The sequence below is a fragment of the Elaeis guineensis genome, chromosome 11, assembly GCF_000442705.2.
Source record: "Elaeis guineensis isolate ETL-2024a chromosome 11, EG11, whole genome shotgun sequence".
NCBI lineage: Eukaryota > Viridiplantae > Streptophyta > Magnoliopsida > Arecales > Arecaceae > Elaeis > Elaeis guineensis.
This window is the reverse complement of record NC_026003.2, coordinates 114507346-114524201: the sequence shown is the minus strand read 5'-3', so window position 1 is coordinate 114524201 and position 16856 is coordinate 114507346. Positions and strand designations below refer to the sequence as shown.

Here is a 16856-nt window from a genome sequence, read left to right as displayed (position 1 = left end):
TAGAACTAGTATAGAACTCCTAGATCAAACTGCTTTAATATCAGATTGATGAAAGACAATCGACAGAAAAGCTCTGTATCGTCAGAACAATGATGCTTTGTCTCTTAACAAGAGACAAACCTTGGAACTCTCAAAGAAGCACTCAACAATAAACACCCACAATATATTTTGAGGAGAGAAAAGACCACTCAGTAGAAGGAATAAACAATAATAGAGAAAATACTTCGAAAGGATAATTTTATTCGATGCAAATGGGTGCCTTATATAGGCATACATCCTAACGGTGCACTTAAGCACATTCCACTTCTGTTGCATAACAAACCACAAATAAAAAAAAATAGGAACGCATAAATGTAACTAAACTAGCTAGAAAATAGCTAAAGACTCGGTATTATAACAGAATGGACAACAACCATGAAACCAACTCATAAAAGACTCGAAAACAACCACATCACTAACCAAATGCCTCAAACAAATAGAAAAGGATTCAGTCAAAACCCCAGATGTTACTGGTGTTGTAACATTAACAACTGTACTAACAGTCAACATGCATAAGGAACTATTGCTTTGGTCTTCACAATTGGTTGATTTGGAATCGTTTGGTTAAAAAAATTTGTTTGGTGAATGTGTTTGAACTTTGATAAGTATAACTAATGAACAGTGTAAATGAGAATAAGTTTATTGTCCAAGTATCTACACAGGAAAGAAAAGAGTAGACACGGAAAACTAATGCTGTTTAGAGACCACCAATCTTTATGAACCAGAAGAAAAACGAATTTGGACCTAAATATCTTTTTAACATTTTTCAATAAATACGTGAACTGCAAAATATTCTTTTTTGTCTCAAACTTAAGGGTCGAATCTTTCGATGCTTCAACAGCCTTGCTTATCTGCATGAATCCCCCAATCAACTGGATTAAGCTGCAATTGCTTCCTGTTTTGAAGAGAGCTGGTTCTGGATATGCTGTGGGACAACATCAAATTTCGCAAGCTGCATTGTGTAAGATGCACGCCCTTTTGTCATTCCCCGAAGCGTACTTACATATTGGAACATTTCAGCCAGTGGCACCAAGGAATCAACTACCTGCATTTGAAAGTATTAACAAGGGCCTAGTTAATACCTCTTTAAGAGCATTAATGAGAAAACGCACCTTAGTAGCTAAAGGAAGAAGTTTACCTACAAGATGAAAGAAATTAACAACCAAGAAATATATGAAAATAATCCTTGATGAAAAATCGATATATTGTTTCTTTTTCTTTTCCTTTGAATTAATTGAATGCATCTGAACTTGTTATACGTTAAATAGGGCAGTTGATTAGAATAAGTGGACTAATAACTGTTGGAGAAAAGTTGATCGCTTAAGAGTGATGATTTTATCATACTCATCGACATAACAAAGAAGAATATTATGTTAGTAGCATTATAAAAAAATTAGAATAAAACAAGTGTATGACTCTGTGGTCATCATATATAGGTTTTGGAGTCTACCATGCTGGCTTCTGCCACAGGCATTGAGCAACAACCAGAAAAAATAATCTACGCTCAAGAGGATGACAAGATATGGTGCTTTCTTACATACCTTAAGACCACCTGGCTTATCACCAAAACTATTGATCTGGCCTCTCCTAGAGTTTAGGTCACCAATAACATCGCCCAAATGCTCTTCTGGAGTGACTACTTCAACTTTCATTATAGGTTCCAGCATCTTTGGACCAGCCTTTTTCATTCCCTGCCGGAAAGCACCCCGGGCTGCCAGTTGAAATGCCAGAACACTAGAATCAACATCATGATAAGAGCCATCAACCAATACAGCTCGGACATCAACAACCGGGTACCCAGCAAGCACGCCATTGCTCATGCATTCTTCCAACCCCTTCATCACACCTGGGATGTATTCCTTTGGCACTGCTCCTCCCTTGATTTCGCTCTTGAATTCATACCCACAGCCTGGTTCCAAGGGCTCAAATCTTACTGTAATGTCTGCAAATTGCCCTTGTCCACCAGACTGCTTCTTGTGGATATATTGCACTTCTGAAACTCTTGAGATGCTTTCACGGTAATTAACCTGAGGTGCACCTACATTTGCTTCGACCTGTTTATGCAGTGGAATTTAAGATGAAAAATATGCATATGGCAAAACTTGGAAAATGAAGAGCTCAGAAAAAAAACTTCCAAGGGGGAAAAGATATACCATCTAAAGGGAACTCCTATAAAAAATTTATAATGCATGCAGGAGTGTAGCTATTAAATGTGGTTTCAAATTCATCAACAACGTTTGCACACACATGCGTGGACACACAAATTAGGACTCAAGATAATTATTATTAGTTAAACTACAAACCTTGAACTCCCTCTTCAGTCGATCGACGATGATCTCAAGATGCAGCTCCCCCATTCCTTCAATAACAGTTTGGTTAATTTCCTCGTCTCTAGAGAAGTGGAAAGATGGGTCTTCTTGAGCCAGCTTAATGAGTCCAACTGCCATTTTATCAACATCAGCCTTGGTCTTGGGTTCTATAGCAACCTTGATAACAGGATCCGGAAAGTCCATTCGTTCGAGCACTATAGGTTTCTCAGGATCACACAGTGTCTCACCTGTGATTGTATCTTTCAAACCCGCTAAAGCAACAATATCACCTGTCAAAGCAGTCTTGATATCCTCCCTACTATTAGCATGCATCTCTAGAAGTCTTCCAATTCTCTCTTTCTTTCCCTTGTTTGCATTGAGAACGTAAGAACCTCCAATCAACTTCCCCGAGTACACTCTCACAAATGTAAGAGATCCTACAAATGGATCACTCATAATCTTGAAAGCCAATCCAGCAAATGGTTCATCATTATGAGGAGGCCTTTCAATGGTAATTTCTGGGTTGTCAGGATCAGAACCTTTCATTGGTGGCAAGTCAATTGGTGAAGGCAAGTAATCAACAACAGCATCAAGCAATGGCTGAACACCTTTGTTTTTAAATGCTGAACCACACAAAACTGGGACAAAACTGCTCGATATTGTGCCTTTTCTAATTAATTCTTTTGTAGTTTGCTCATCTGGCTCAATTCCTTCTAGATAATTTTCCATAGCCTTATCATCTAATTCAACAATAGTTTCTATCATCTGGGTTCTGTACTCTTGAGCCAAATCTTGGAGATCAGCGGGTATGTCTTCATATGCAAATTCTGCACCTAACTCTTCCCCAGTCCAGATCACAGCTTTCATTTTCAGCAGATCAACAACTCCTTGGAAGCTGTCTTCTGCACCCACTGGCAATTGGACCACTAGAGGTTTAGCACCCAAGTTTGTCACTATCATATCCCTAGTTCTAAAGAAGTTAGCCCCAAGGCGATCCATTTTATTGACAAAGCATATTCTAGGGACTCCATATTTATCGGCTTGTCTCCACACGGTTTCAGACTGGGGCTCCACCCCAGCAACACTGTCAAACAAGCATATAGCGCCATCCAAGACCCTGAGAGCACGCTCCACTTCAAGTGTAAAATCAACATGGCCAGGAGTATCAATAATGTTAATTCTGTAATTTTTCCAAAAAGTGGTAGTTGCTGCTGAGGTTATAGTGATGCCTCTCTCTTGTTCTTGTTCCATCCAGTCCATTGTAGCAGTTCCTTCATGTACCTCACCAATCTTGTAATTCCTTCCTGTGTAGTAGAGAATGCGCTCTGTGGTAGTAGTTTTTCCTGCATCTATGTGAGCCATAATTCCAATATTGCGGTAATCCTTCAGTGGTGCTTCTCGCTTTTTCTCTGGCAAGCAACCAATTTAAAAATGTATCACTTCCATAGCACAACAAGCAATTATTGTTTTCATAAATATCTTTTGCCATCATATAAATCATAGACAACATCACCAAGCTCTTGCTTGGATGGTATCATCTCTCGCCACTAGGGTAAGGGGGCAGGGATTTGATGCTGGTTGGATACGGCGCCCCGAGGGTGGGGTGGCTACAGGGTAGAACAGGTGTGGATTAGCCCCTCCTAATTCTTAAGAAAAAATCATAAACAATAAACAAAGTTTCCAACATGTTAATTCATTTAATAACTTTTCTTACGCATTTTTGTTTGCATCATGAAATAGACACACACATATACCATATGCATCTATGACATGGAAAATACCTAAATATGCAGATACAATAGTGAAATTTTCATTTATTTGATAACCCGAAGCATAAGACTCAATCTATGTGGAACGAGCCCCATAGATTATCCAAAGAGACCTAGAAATCCTTTAAAAAAGATGATGCTGTGAAAATGCCGGTCGTAATATGAGCGCCATATATAAATTTGGTTATAAACTTGGTGGGAATTACATATTGCAAAGCCAAATGTCCACATCTTGGTTAACATACCACAATATATTTAACCACACCTTAGTTTGGCATCTGGGTTAACATACAAGAATTCCATTGATTCAGTAAATAATAAAGAAGATCCATCCTTCCTTGTCCATGGATTACAAATTATCAATTCAATGAAAATGCTTCTCACATAAGTTTTTAGACAATGTGCAAGGTCTGCCTCCTTAGATAAGTCTCTCTTCAAGGCATTTTAGAGCAGCCTCATTTTGAGGTGGGAAGCAAGGCCAGCCCCAAATAAACCTTTATAAGCACAACCATGTTAAAACACAACATCTAATCAAATTGGCTGACAAAATTTATATTTGAAGCTAAATGAAGGCATGAACAACATAGATATGTGAAGTTGTTTTATGTTAGCACATACAACATTTGCTAGTATCATAACTATGAGAAAAACAGCTTACAATAATAGGCTATAAGGATGACCATCTAGGCCTTGTCCCGACTATTTGGAGTAGGCTATAATGATCTTCATTCACTAAACATATTTCGACTCACAACTATCATCTATGTTACCTCAAATATTTAAATTTGGATCCATTTCATACTTGACATGCTTCTCACTATTGCCTATCAACCAATGTCAATCACTCAGCTTGTTCATCCAGATTTGGGACCAGCATGGTAGCATTTTCTCCATTATAAACTTCATATAAACATCTAGAACAAGAATGAACATGCTATCGAGTCATTTCGTAGCAAGTCTAGTGGTAGGTATTAAACTTTTCCCCATCCAAATGACTAGTTTGTCTTCACTTTAATACTTTAATGAACAAATATTCATAATAATGTTTAAATGCTCATATTGGAAGATGATGGTTTCATTGAGTCTGTGTCATACTGGAGACGATAAGTTAGCAAGCAAAGCAGAGACTCCATTTGAAAACCCCACATCCCTTTCTCCATCAACTATCGTACAATAACTTCCTAGAAATGGGAATATCACCTAAATTCTCAATATTAAAGAAGACTTTTAAGGCCTAGAAACTCTACTGCTCGCTCAGTGATCTGCTTCTGGATCATTTACACAAACACGCTGAATGCATTCCACAGGATATGCATCTCTACTAACATCCGTGTTGTTTGGTGAAACGGAATCCAAATATCCTTATCCAAGACTCCCATACAACTCATTACAGTCTAAGAGAAATAAAAGACAAGAAACAACAGCAACTGATAAGACCTTGAGAAGACAAAGAGAGAGCAGGGGCAAAGACTGACCATCGGCAGCCATGGCCACGACGGAGGGATTCCCTTTCCTCTCCTGTGACATCGGGATCGTCGAATTGGGCCTCAGGCGAAGGCCGCCGAAGAGGTGAGAGGAGGAGGCTCGGCGGAGGCCGGAGGGGAAGAAGTATTTTGGCCCCAGGAAGCGATGGGAAGCGAGAGGGACGGGCCGGCGGGAGCCATGGAAGCAGGAGGTGGCTGAGGCCGTTATCCTGAGAGTTTCTCCCGCCATTTTCTAATTCCTTGTTCTGCTTCTTCTATCTTTGCTCTTTTTTATTATTCGCTCCGCTCAACCCTCGTCCTCCCCGGGCTTCACCGCTTCGCTCTGCTCCGGATAACGGAGGCTACTGTTGCATATTATTTGAATTAAGAAAGGAAAAGAAAAGAGATTAGTATCTTGCTCCGAGTTTATCTCAAGTTACCTTTGAAATGTCGATATTTCAAATATCGTAATGCCAAAATTACCAATTAATTTACTTAAGCCAAAACGGACATATGCTAATATAATTTTCCGGGTTACAGGTGAATGGATTTATGGCCGTGGGAATTAGCTAAAGATCTTTTTTAATGGCTGATTAGATGGTGATTCGTAATGGTTTGGAGGAGAGAGGTAGGGTGGGCATGGGAATTCAGTTGAACGGCTGCGAAGCATCCACGTCTCCAAGCTTTCTGCCCTCACTTCGATGGGCGCGGTTGGATGGATAATATTTTAGCGAATGAAGCTTGCCACAAACAGGCCCTGGAAAACTGATGACCGGGGCACCTGCGGGTCAAGGCTGGGATTTTGTTACTGGCCACAAGTTTTGTTTCAGCACTTCGATTTTGGGTTCAGGATTTTGTTTGGATGCAGGGTGTTTGATTCCTTGCTCTGTCTATGGTAACATAGTTTATTTTGTTTTTAGTGGTTGAGGCTTGCGTGCCATCTCGAGCTATGGAACAGGAGATAAACACTTTCTCAAAAAAGCAATATAAGATAACACTTCTTAATACTGGTAAAATCCTGATATTTTGAGTACCACTTAAAAGTTTGCGTTCTATTATTCTTCAAAAAAGTTTCAGTTCACCAGGTTAATGTGGCACTCAAGGTCAACCAATCATCAACCTTCAATTGGACTGGTGAAATGAATGGTGATCCGATGGTTAATCTCCAGCTTCTTCTTCTCTTTTTTGTAGTCAAAACGTCCACAGGAACCCTTGAACCATAATGGTAGAACAAATTTAGGCTCAACTAATGCCTAGCTAAATATCAGAGAGAAGATGAGATTGGACATAGATCTCTTATATGAATACAAGAGATTTTACCAACTTGACCTAGTATTGTTGAATGGTTTAAGAGAGGACTTCATATTGGGATGCCTAGCATGGCAATGCAATGCTGAGTGATGCTTGTAGGCTTTTTCAACTCCGCACGATATCTACCATATCACATTAGAATGTAAAACAACATGAGACTACCATAATTTGGATGGCTATCACACCTAACGTATTGAGGACAACCAAGTGACAGATTGCTCATGCACGGCTACAGATGAACTGAGCTATCCATGGATAGCTTGGGCTTGTCCAACTAGATTACAGATTCATGCAGGCTCTTGGTTCAAAATGGAGGCAATAAAAAATGAGAAAAGAACAATATCAAATTTCCTTTAAAGTTTGGATCATCGATGACTTGAACTTGTACACCTTGATCTAGGAAAACAAAATGGAGCTTGACTCTACTTGATAAAATGCTCATTTTTTTTCGATTCGCATGTCAAACAAGCCAGGTGTCAGCACATCATGTCAAATTAGCTTAAGCTAGTTCAAACTTGATGACCTCTTTATAAAGAACTGACGCCTCGTACTGCTTGGCTTCTTCATGAGCCTACCTATCCAAGACGGTTTTTTGTCCAAGATGTGTGCATCTTAAGCCTTTCTAGTCATCGAGGAATATCAGATTTCTTTGTTCCACCGTGACTGATTTCTCTTGCATTCATATTCTGCTGGAAGCTAATTATGTAGTTGATTGGTTGGCCAATTTTGCAAATATTGAAGGAGCTGACAAAAATTGGACAGAAAGATTTTTACCTATGTTGACTTTCTTCTCCCATGACGCATCCTGTTACCAAAAAAAAAAAAAAATGGAAGTCCAAGATGGGTCTCAAGTCAAGGGCCTCCTCTTTTGTAGCTAAATGTTACAAGAAAATTAGTCAATTTTTTCATTAACCAACTTATCTATTTTTTCACATTTTTCAAGATGAATAAATTATTTTTTTTAATAGCATTTATCTATTAAATTGAAAAAAAATCTTATTCATTTAGGGGATGACTAAATTATTTTTCCATTGTTGATTAGAAGAGAAGAGAATGGGAAGAAGAAGTGTTGAGTAGAAGAGAAGAGAATGGGAAGAAGAAGAGATTTTTGTTCATATTCTTCTCCACCAATGCTTACAATATATAGAATCTCTCCTCACCAAAATGAGGAAAGAAATCAAGATCCCTAATTATCTCCCAGATCCACAATTACCATATGTAATATCTCTTCCTTCCAATACTTTCCCTCAAAATGAGGCGAAAATATCGTGAAGCCCCATCTTGTTACAAATTGATGAGAAAGAAGAAGTGCTTAGACCCTTAGGAAGAACATCTGCCAATTACTCTGAAGACTTGACAAAATGAAGATAGATAATTCCTTGATCCAGCTTCTCCTTGATGAAGTGGTGGTCTACCTCAATGTGTTTAGTTCCGTCATGTTGCACAGGATTGTTTGCAATGTTGATAGCCACCTTATTGTCATAAAACAGAAGTAGAGTAGATGACTAGAAGAGACGTAGCTCAGTAAGTAACTGTTTCAACAATAAGATCTCGCAAATGCCCTAAGCTATAGCTCGATACTCAGCCTTTGCACTGGATCGAGCAACAATATCCTACTTCTTACTGCGTCAAGTTACCAATTTTCTTCAAACAAAATACAATAGCCTGAAGTAGATCGTTGATCGTCAATGGAGCCTACCCAATTTGCATCAGAAAATGCTTCAATCTTGAGATATCCATGATGAGAGAATAACAGACCACGCCCTGGGCATCTCTTAAGATATCATAGAATTCTATATACAGCTTCCAAATAACGTTCTCAGGGATCATGCATGTACTGACTCATAATACTCACTACAAAGGCTATATCAGTTCTGTTGTATGAAAGATATATCAGTCGGCCAATAAGATGCTAATAACATCCACAGTCTACTGGCTCAGCATTATCTGCAGAAAGGTGGTGATTCTCCTCACTAGGAGTTGCAGCAGGTCGGCATCCTAACATTCCTGTCTCTGCCAATAGATTCAAGAAGTATTTCCGTTGGGAGAGAAATATGCCACGAGAGGTTCTAGCAACCTCAATCCCAAAGAAATATCAGAGATTGCCCAGATCTTTGACCTCAAAAGACTGGGTCAACTAAGTTTTCAGGTGAGCTAACTCTAAAAGATCATCATCAGTGAGAATGATATCATCAACATATACAATTAGAATTACAACTTTACCCCAGTTGTGGTGAAAGAACATCGTGTGATCTGCATTACTCTATTGATAGTTCATCTAGAGCATAGCACGACGAAAGCAATCAAATCATTCCCAGGGTGACTGCTTCAGATCATAAAGAGAACAATGCAAACAGCACACCTTGATAGTAATTGCTACACTCATGAAGCCAGGGGGGATGTCCATATAAACCTCCTTCTGGAGATTTCCATGAAGAAAAGCATTCTTCACATCTAGCTAAAAAAGTCTCTAGCCAAGATTCACTGCACAGGAAATGAGTGTACGCACTGTATTGATCTTTGCTATCGGAGCAAAGGTCTCCTTATAATCAATGCCATATGTCTGTGCATAGCCTTTGGCGATCAGTTGGACTTTATAGCGATCAATTGCACCTTTCGGAGTCTGCTTGACTATATATATCCACTTGCAGCCGACCGCACATTTTTCGACGAGTAAAAGAACAAGCTCTCACATCTAATTTTTGGCCAAGGCTCGCATCTCTTCAAGCATTGCTTCCTTCCACTAAGGATTTGTCATAGCTTCCTTCCAGTTTGATAGAATAACAGTAGAATCCAGAGATGCAATGAAGGACCTATATGCAGGTGATAAAGACTTATAGGAAATGAAATCAGCAATATTATGATGAAAGTGGGAAGGAATAATATGTGGACGTGAAATTTTTTTAAGAGCAATAGGAAGACTATCAAGAGAAGAAATATTACTATTATCAAAAAACATCGAAGCTGGATCAGAGAGAGATTGTTGGACAGGAGCAGAATGCACAATAGGCTCAGAAGACCCCGACAAAGATGAAGACAACTCTCTTTGTTGAGAAGAAGACTCCCTGTATTGAGAAAACTCAGAAGACTCAGACGAAGACGAAGACGACTCCTCTATTGAGAAGAAGACTCCCCCTGTTGAGAAGACTCAGTCTGTTTTTCCATGGCCACAATCTCCCTCTTTCGACCAGCAGGATTAGGAGAGATGCTCAAAGAAAATAGGAACTTCAAGTCAAGAGTCGGTTGTATGGCAGAGATTTCTGATGGACCATTATCGTAGAAGGCTTCAACCTCATGAAAAGTGACATTCATGCTGACAAACATTCATTGCTCAGGAGGATAGTAACATTTATAATCCTTCTAAGTAGCAAGATAACTTACAAATACACACTTCAAGGCTCGAGAATCAAGTTTGCTTGCAGCAGGATGGTGATCATGAACAAAACACACACATCCAAATATCCGAGGAGATACAATAAACGAAGACTCCCCCCGTAGGTATCCCAAGATACGGAGAGGCATCCGGTTGATTAGGTAAGCAGCGGTTAGAATAGCTTCTCCCCATAAAGATTTAATAACTTTCATAGCAAATAATAATAATCGAACAACCTCCAAAGATGTCTATTCTTGTACTCGGCTATGCCATTCTAGACAAGTGTGTCAATACAAGTGGTCTGATGAATAATTCTCTGAGTACTCAGATACTCACAAAATTTTTGATTTAATTATTCGGTGCCATTATCAGTTCTCAAAACTTTAATCTTGATGCCAAATTAGGTGTTGACTAACTTATAAAATACCTGAAAGCACGAGACAACCTCGTCCTTAGACTTTAGTAGATATACCCACACCACTCTGCTATAACAATCAATAAAGGTAACAAAATATCGATGCCCCGAGACTGAGGTAATGTCACACGGCCCCCATTCATCAGAATGAATAACCTTTATAGGTATATTACTTCGATGTCCAGAAATAGGATAAGAACTACGAGTATGTTTGACAAATTCACATGTATCGCAAACCAACTGTTCTTTATTGCAGGCATTATATAAATCAGAAAAAGGTCTGGACAGAATAGAAAAAGGGATATGATCGAGCATGTGATGCTACAACATCAGTACTAGTATTGTATTATCAGAAGAAGTCAACCCAACATGCTGACAGTTCTGTGATGTCCCTTCAGTCAAGTAGTAGAGCTTATTATGCATTTCAGCATGCCCAATCGTCGCCCTCGTAGTCAGCTCTTGAAAGATACAGTGGTTAGGAAAGAAGATAGCTTTACAATTCAAATCTTTTGTGATAGAACTAATGGATAAAAGGTTAGTTAAGAACCTAGGAACATGCAGGACTGATGATAATTTCATATTAGGTGTACAGTGGATAGTTTCTTTTTCAGAGATGGATTTAGAGGAACCATCAGCAATTTGCACCCTGTTCGGATCAGAATATAATGCGTAAGAGCTAAACCTATTAGGCTAATCAGTCATATGTGCAGTGGCACCTGAGTCAACTATCCAATGTAATGAAGGATTAGTTGAAATAAATACATTAGGACTAGTATGAGAAAAATTAGAGTGGGCAAAGTGAGAACAAAATAAGAAAAATTGGATGAGCTATTAAGCAAACCCTAAGTAGTAGAGAAAGTTTCGCTAGAGATATTGAGGCGGGCCATGATCAATCGGAGCATCTCATCAGTAGAAAGTGAACTCTCAATATTAGAGGGTGCTGGAGCAGAAGTTGATGCAGTCGGTGTCAAAAGAGAGGCCTTTGTGTACTGTAAAAGATTGGCATGAAGGTTGCCCTGAGTGCGGCCACCAGATCATCCTCCCCCTCGGTGACCACCCCTACCACGATCAGGGGGATGGCCATGCAACTACCAGCAAGTGTCACGGATATGCCCTATTTTATTACAATAAGAGCATACTCGTGTTCCCTTCTCCTCACGTCTACAAGCCTGGGATGGTGGCTGAGCAATTAGTGTAGAGCAGACTGTATTGATTGGGGTGATCATCACTCAATGATGAGTTTTCTCATTAAGAATTAGTGAGAAAACATCCTGAAGAGAAGGCAGATCAGTATGACGACCCAAAATTTAGATTCTAATTGGGTCGTACTCATCATTGAGACCAGCAAGGAAGTCAAAAAGGCACTTTTCATCATTATACTTCTTGAACTCAGCAGCATCTTGCACACAAGATGCCTTAAAAGGATGGTAAAAGTCTATCTCTGACCAAAGACTCTGGAATTTCGCAATGTAGCCGGTGACAAAAAGGTCACCTTGCCTTAGTGTGTTCATCTTGCGCTTGAGTTCGAATACCTGGGTGGTGTTACCCTGCTGAGAATACGTCCTAGTAATAGCCTCCCAAACTTCTCGAGCGATTTCGAAATAAGAGAGCCCTCGAGCAATAGAGGGCACGCTAGAGTTGAGGAGCCAAGCCGTTACAAGAGAGTTTTCTGACTCCCATTGCTCCTATGCAGCATCTCCAGATGGCAGCTTTGCTTTGGCCCTGGTGAGATATCTCTCCAAACCGTGAGCTTTGATAAAGAACCGCACATTTCGAGCCCACAAAAGGTAAGTGAGGGGCCCATCCAGTTTGACAGAGCTGATCTGAAGAGATGGATTGTCCATTCCAAACCAAGAATTTGATAGCTGGACAACTTTAGTGACAGCCTTCTCCAACACCTCTTTGGTGGAACCGTCCGACATAGCTTCAAATGAGCTTAAAAGAAAAAAATTACTAGATGATTTTCATCCCTTTTTTTTTTCTCATTTTTTTTCTTTTTTTTTTTGAAAGAATAGAAAATCAACTAAAGAAGGAAGGGGCTGACCTCTTCCTTTCTTAATCTCATGGTCCATGGGTTAATTCCATCGATAAGGCAGGGGTAGCGAAGCAATAAGTAGGGGTGGCCACGTGGGTGCTGGCGGTGGACGAGGTGATGGCGGGGGCAGCGGAGCAATCGGTGGGGGCGGCCACGCTGGCGACGGATGAGAGGATGGTGGCGGGACCGAAGGATGGTGGCGGGACAGCGACGGATAGCGGTTGGAGATCACGCTGGAGCTAGAGAAGGATGGCAGAGGTGGCCACACTGGCGGCAGGACGGCGGCGGACAGCGGTGGGAGATCACGTCAGAGTTGGAGAAGGAGATCACGTGGTGGGAGATAAATGGGAGATAACGGTGAGGACAGTGGAGCGATCAGGTCTGGTAAGTACAGACAGCAGTGGGAGATTAAGACGGCGATGGGTCGGCGGCTATGGATGCCGATGGTGGGGGCCAGTGCAATTGGAGTAGCGGTAGCAGGCAGTGGGGCGGCAGCAGCAAGCAATGGGCTTTTTTTTCTTCTAATGGTGCTTGGAGACGGGGATGGAACATCAATGAAATAGAGTGGGGAGGATGTCTTAGATGGGATGAGAGCTTGGAATGATAAACATAAATCTCAGAAAATAGAACCGATTGGCTCCGATACCATGTTGAGTAGAAGAGAAGAGAATGGGAAGAAGTGTTAAGTAGAAGAGAAGAGAATTGGAAGAAGAAGAGATTTTTGTTCATATTCTTCTCTACTAATGCTTATAATATATGGAATCTCTCCTCACCAAAATGAGAAAAAAAATCAATATCCCCAATTACTTCCTAGATCTACAATTACCGTCCGTAATATCTCTTCCTTTCAAAACCCATCAATCAAAAAAATAATATTTTTAATTTATTCCTAATATACCTTTAACCTTATAATAATAATAATATATTATAATATAGTATATATAATATATTATTGTAATATAATAATAAATAGTATAATATATTAATATATAATATTATGATATTATAATAATATTATAATATAATATATCATATTATATAATAATATTATATAATAAAAAATATTATGAAAAATATGAATAAATCTTAGCAACTTATCTAGAAAACTAGTAATGCAAAAGAACGTGGGTGACAGATTTCTGAACCATTTTCTAATACATAAATAAATATAGATAAATTATTTTTCTATCTAAATATTGCTTGCAAAATACTTATCTAAAAAAATATAAATTTTTAGATAAATTTTTTATACTCAAAAGCATGGCCCTGAGGATCCACATTTATGGACTCACAATTTATTTGGTCCAACATAAGCGATTACCAGCAACTGATAGAGGACTTTCCAAGTTTAAATCCTCAATGATTAATGCAGCAGTCAGCCAAGTCTGGATGCTATGGATGAGTAGATCCATGTTCTTGCCTATCATGTGCGCCATTTCTATTAGACTCTTGGTGCTGGGCAGTGGATAGGTTCATTGACAAGGCGATGTGACCGAATTGTATGAGGTTGTTTTGGATTGTACTCGCATCAGCTTAGAGAGAGTTAACAGAGGTTGGGGTTCTTCTTGTTATTTTTTATGTACAGGAGGTTATTATGAACAACAGAAATTGAGAAATCAAAATGGAGTAAGAGCAACAGAACCAAAGAATAGACATTAGCTGGTACAAAGCGGCTCTCAAGCAGAGACATCGAAATAGAGGAAACAAAAGAGAATTAAGATTTCAAAGATAGTGAAGGATTCAAAATTTTGTCCTAACTGAGAGAACTAAGAACAAGACAGTCTGGAGAGATAAGAGAGCTGAACCAGTGTTGGTTCCAGTAGAGTATGGCTCCTAGTCAATGAGAGCTTCGAACAGTTCATAGACAACACTTAAGACCGAAATGCTTCGAAAGTATACAGGTCGAAAATGGATCGATTCATTTAAATAAGTCTCTCATCTGATCTCATAGACACTGCTTCTTCAAATTCCAGGAGGGCGTGAATGGTGTCACCATATAAAAAAAAATTTAAGACTGAGAAGAAAGTTTAGACACCTGACAAAAATAAAAGCACTTTATTTTTAACGTGCCGCGACCAACAGGAAAAGCGACTTCTATTCACCAATGAAGATACAAGATTTTAAGGAAAAGCAGAGATAGGTCCGATACTATGGAGAAGGAATACCATGTCTAAATTATGTCTAGTAGACTAAGTAGAGAATACTCGGTAATCAATTGGACAGAAACATAAAGAATCCAATGAAGAGAACAATTAATGGCAGATTGCATCATTAGGACATCAATTATGATCAATTGCAGATGTGGTATCCATCAGGGAGACCCCCTTTCCTTTTTATCCTTGTAGTGGATGTCTTGGTCAAACTCCTTAATAATGCTGCTTCAGAAAATCTTTTTCATGGCTTAGGGCATAACAATTCTCCAATTCGCTGATGACACTCTAATCTTTTCTATTGCAGATAGGAATTCTATTATGGCCTGAAAGCTCATTCTCTACTATTTTGAACTCATCTATGGACTATCTATTAATTTTCAAAAAAGCTCTATTGCACCTGTGGGTAGTCTTTTCGAAGAGGCTCTTCAACTCTATACTACTTGGCTAAATTGTAATGCTATTTCTTTATCTTTAATCTATCTTAGTCTCCCTTTAAAAGGCTCAAAACTCTTAAAGTTAGACTGGATGTCCCTTCTTTTGGAAATTAAAAGGAGATTTGCTACATGGACTAGTAAATTTTTATCCTTTGGTGGCTTTCTTCTATCCCTCTCTATTATATATCACTCTTTAAGCTGCCTTCCTGGCTCATTAAAAAGATTGATAAATTTCGTAGGTCCTTCCTTTAGAAAGGTTACGACAATGCTAGTGAGCTTTCCTGTAAGATAAATTAGGCTAAGGTCTGCTTGAGTAAGGAAGAGGGTAGCTTGCGAGTTAAGGACTTAAACTCATTCAATCAAGCGCTCTTTGCCAAGTGGGGCTGCAGATTTCTTAAAGGTGAGCACTACCCTTGGCTGCAGCTTCTCAAGTGCCTATATTTTAAAAAAGTTAAAATATCAGTTGATTGGAAACGAAGACGTAGATGCTCTAGTGTTTGGAAAGATATAATTAGAAGCTTGCCCCGTTTCTGGAATCGAATCAGATTTGTGGTTGAAAATGGGCTTGAAGTTCTATTTTAGAAAAATTCTTGGATTCTTGATTATCCACTTTGTGATGTTTTTCCAAATTTCTATCAAGCATCCCGTCTGAAATCAGGGATTGTTGCTAAATTTTATAATCGGAGGTCTGGATCTTGGAACCTTAAATCTAGTCCCAATCTATCATTAGCTGTTAGAAATGAACTGCCCCTTATATTGGCTATCCTTAATGATTTTCAATTCAGTGGAATTTCAGACTCCATTCATTGGGAACCTTCTCCATTAGGTGCTTTCTCCACGGCTTCTTCGTATCATTTTGTCAATTCAAGAGTTATCAAATGGGAGGTAGCTACTCACCTTTGAAAAATCTGTGCTCCTACTAAGGTTAAATGTTGTCTTTGGTTATGCCTTCACAATAGACTTTGTTGGGTGGATGTCTAGCCAGGACACCACCTCCTAAGACCTTTTCGATACCACGCGATAAGCAGGAAGAAAGAAAAAATAAGCAGAAAATAATCAAATACGTGAATCAGCCAAAAAAGAGTTCGCCTCCACGGGGCACGCAAACTTCACTATGAAAAAAAAAAATATTACAAGAGATCTCACTCTCAACCCTCGTACACCCAATCCTCCCTCACAAAAAATTCTTCCTCACAAAAGGTCTCTCTAGAAAGACCCCTCTGAACCCCTGAAGCGACAGCTATTCGCTGTCTAGGAGTCTCCTGCGCCTTCTCAACATCGCGTGCTCTCTCTCTTCTTGGGTTCTCGACTTTCTGTGCGAAACCGTCCGCGTCTGCGTCTGCGTCCACAGGCCACCACACACGGGTACTCTCCCATGAAAACCAAGCCACAGACCACCCTGTTCACCGATTAGGCCCTTTTAAAGGGCTTAAAACCCAATTAGAAGATGTTCATGACTCCTAATCAAGCCCAGATTAGTCCCAAAACCGTCGGATCATCACTGCAAGTCTCCTAGAGCCATCCGATCATGATCGATCCACTGAATAGTATCGTG

The 16856-nt window shown here is 39.5% G+C and overlaps 1 protein-coding gene across 1 annotated transcript; it reads right to left on the bottom strand.

Annotated features, from left to right (window-relative positions):
• Positions 1–654: 654 nt before the first annotated feature.
• On the bottom strand, positions 655–5945 carry LOC105054044 (elongation factor G-2, chloroplastic). The gene is made up of 4 exons (XM_029267260.2): positions 5593–5945; positions 2343–3757; positions 1581–2093; positions 655–1084 (listed from the first exon to the last, which is right to left on the bottom strand). The coding sequence occupies exons 1-4, from the start codon at positions 5828–5830 to the stop codon at positions 917–919; spliced, it is 2334 nt and encodes a 777-aa protein (XP_029123093.1). The 5' UTR covers positions 5831–5945; the 3' UTR covers positions 655–916.
• Positions 5946–16856: the final 10911 nt, after the last annotated feature.

Bases quoted from the DNA above. Each gene is read 5' to 3' on its own strand.
- LOC105054044 (XM_029267260.2), bottom strand. From the start codon at position 5,830: ATGGCGGGAGAAACTCTCAGGATAACGGCCTCAGCCACCTCCTGCTTC. The intron at 3,758-5,592 runs GTCAGTCTTTGC...GTTGCTTGCCAG, and splicing joins CGTGGCCATGGCTGCCGATG to AGAAAAAGCGAGAAGCACCA. The intron at 1,085-1,580 runs GTATGTAAGAAA...TTTCAAATGCAG, and splicing joins ATAAGCCAGGTGGTCTTAAG to GTAGTTGATTCCTTGGTGCC.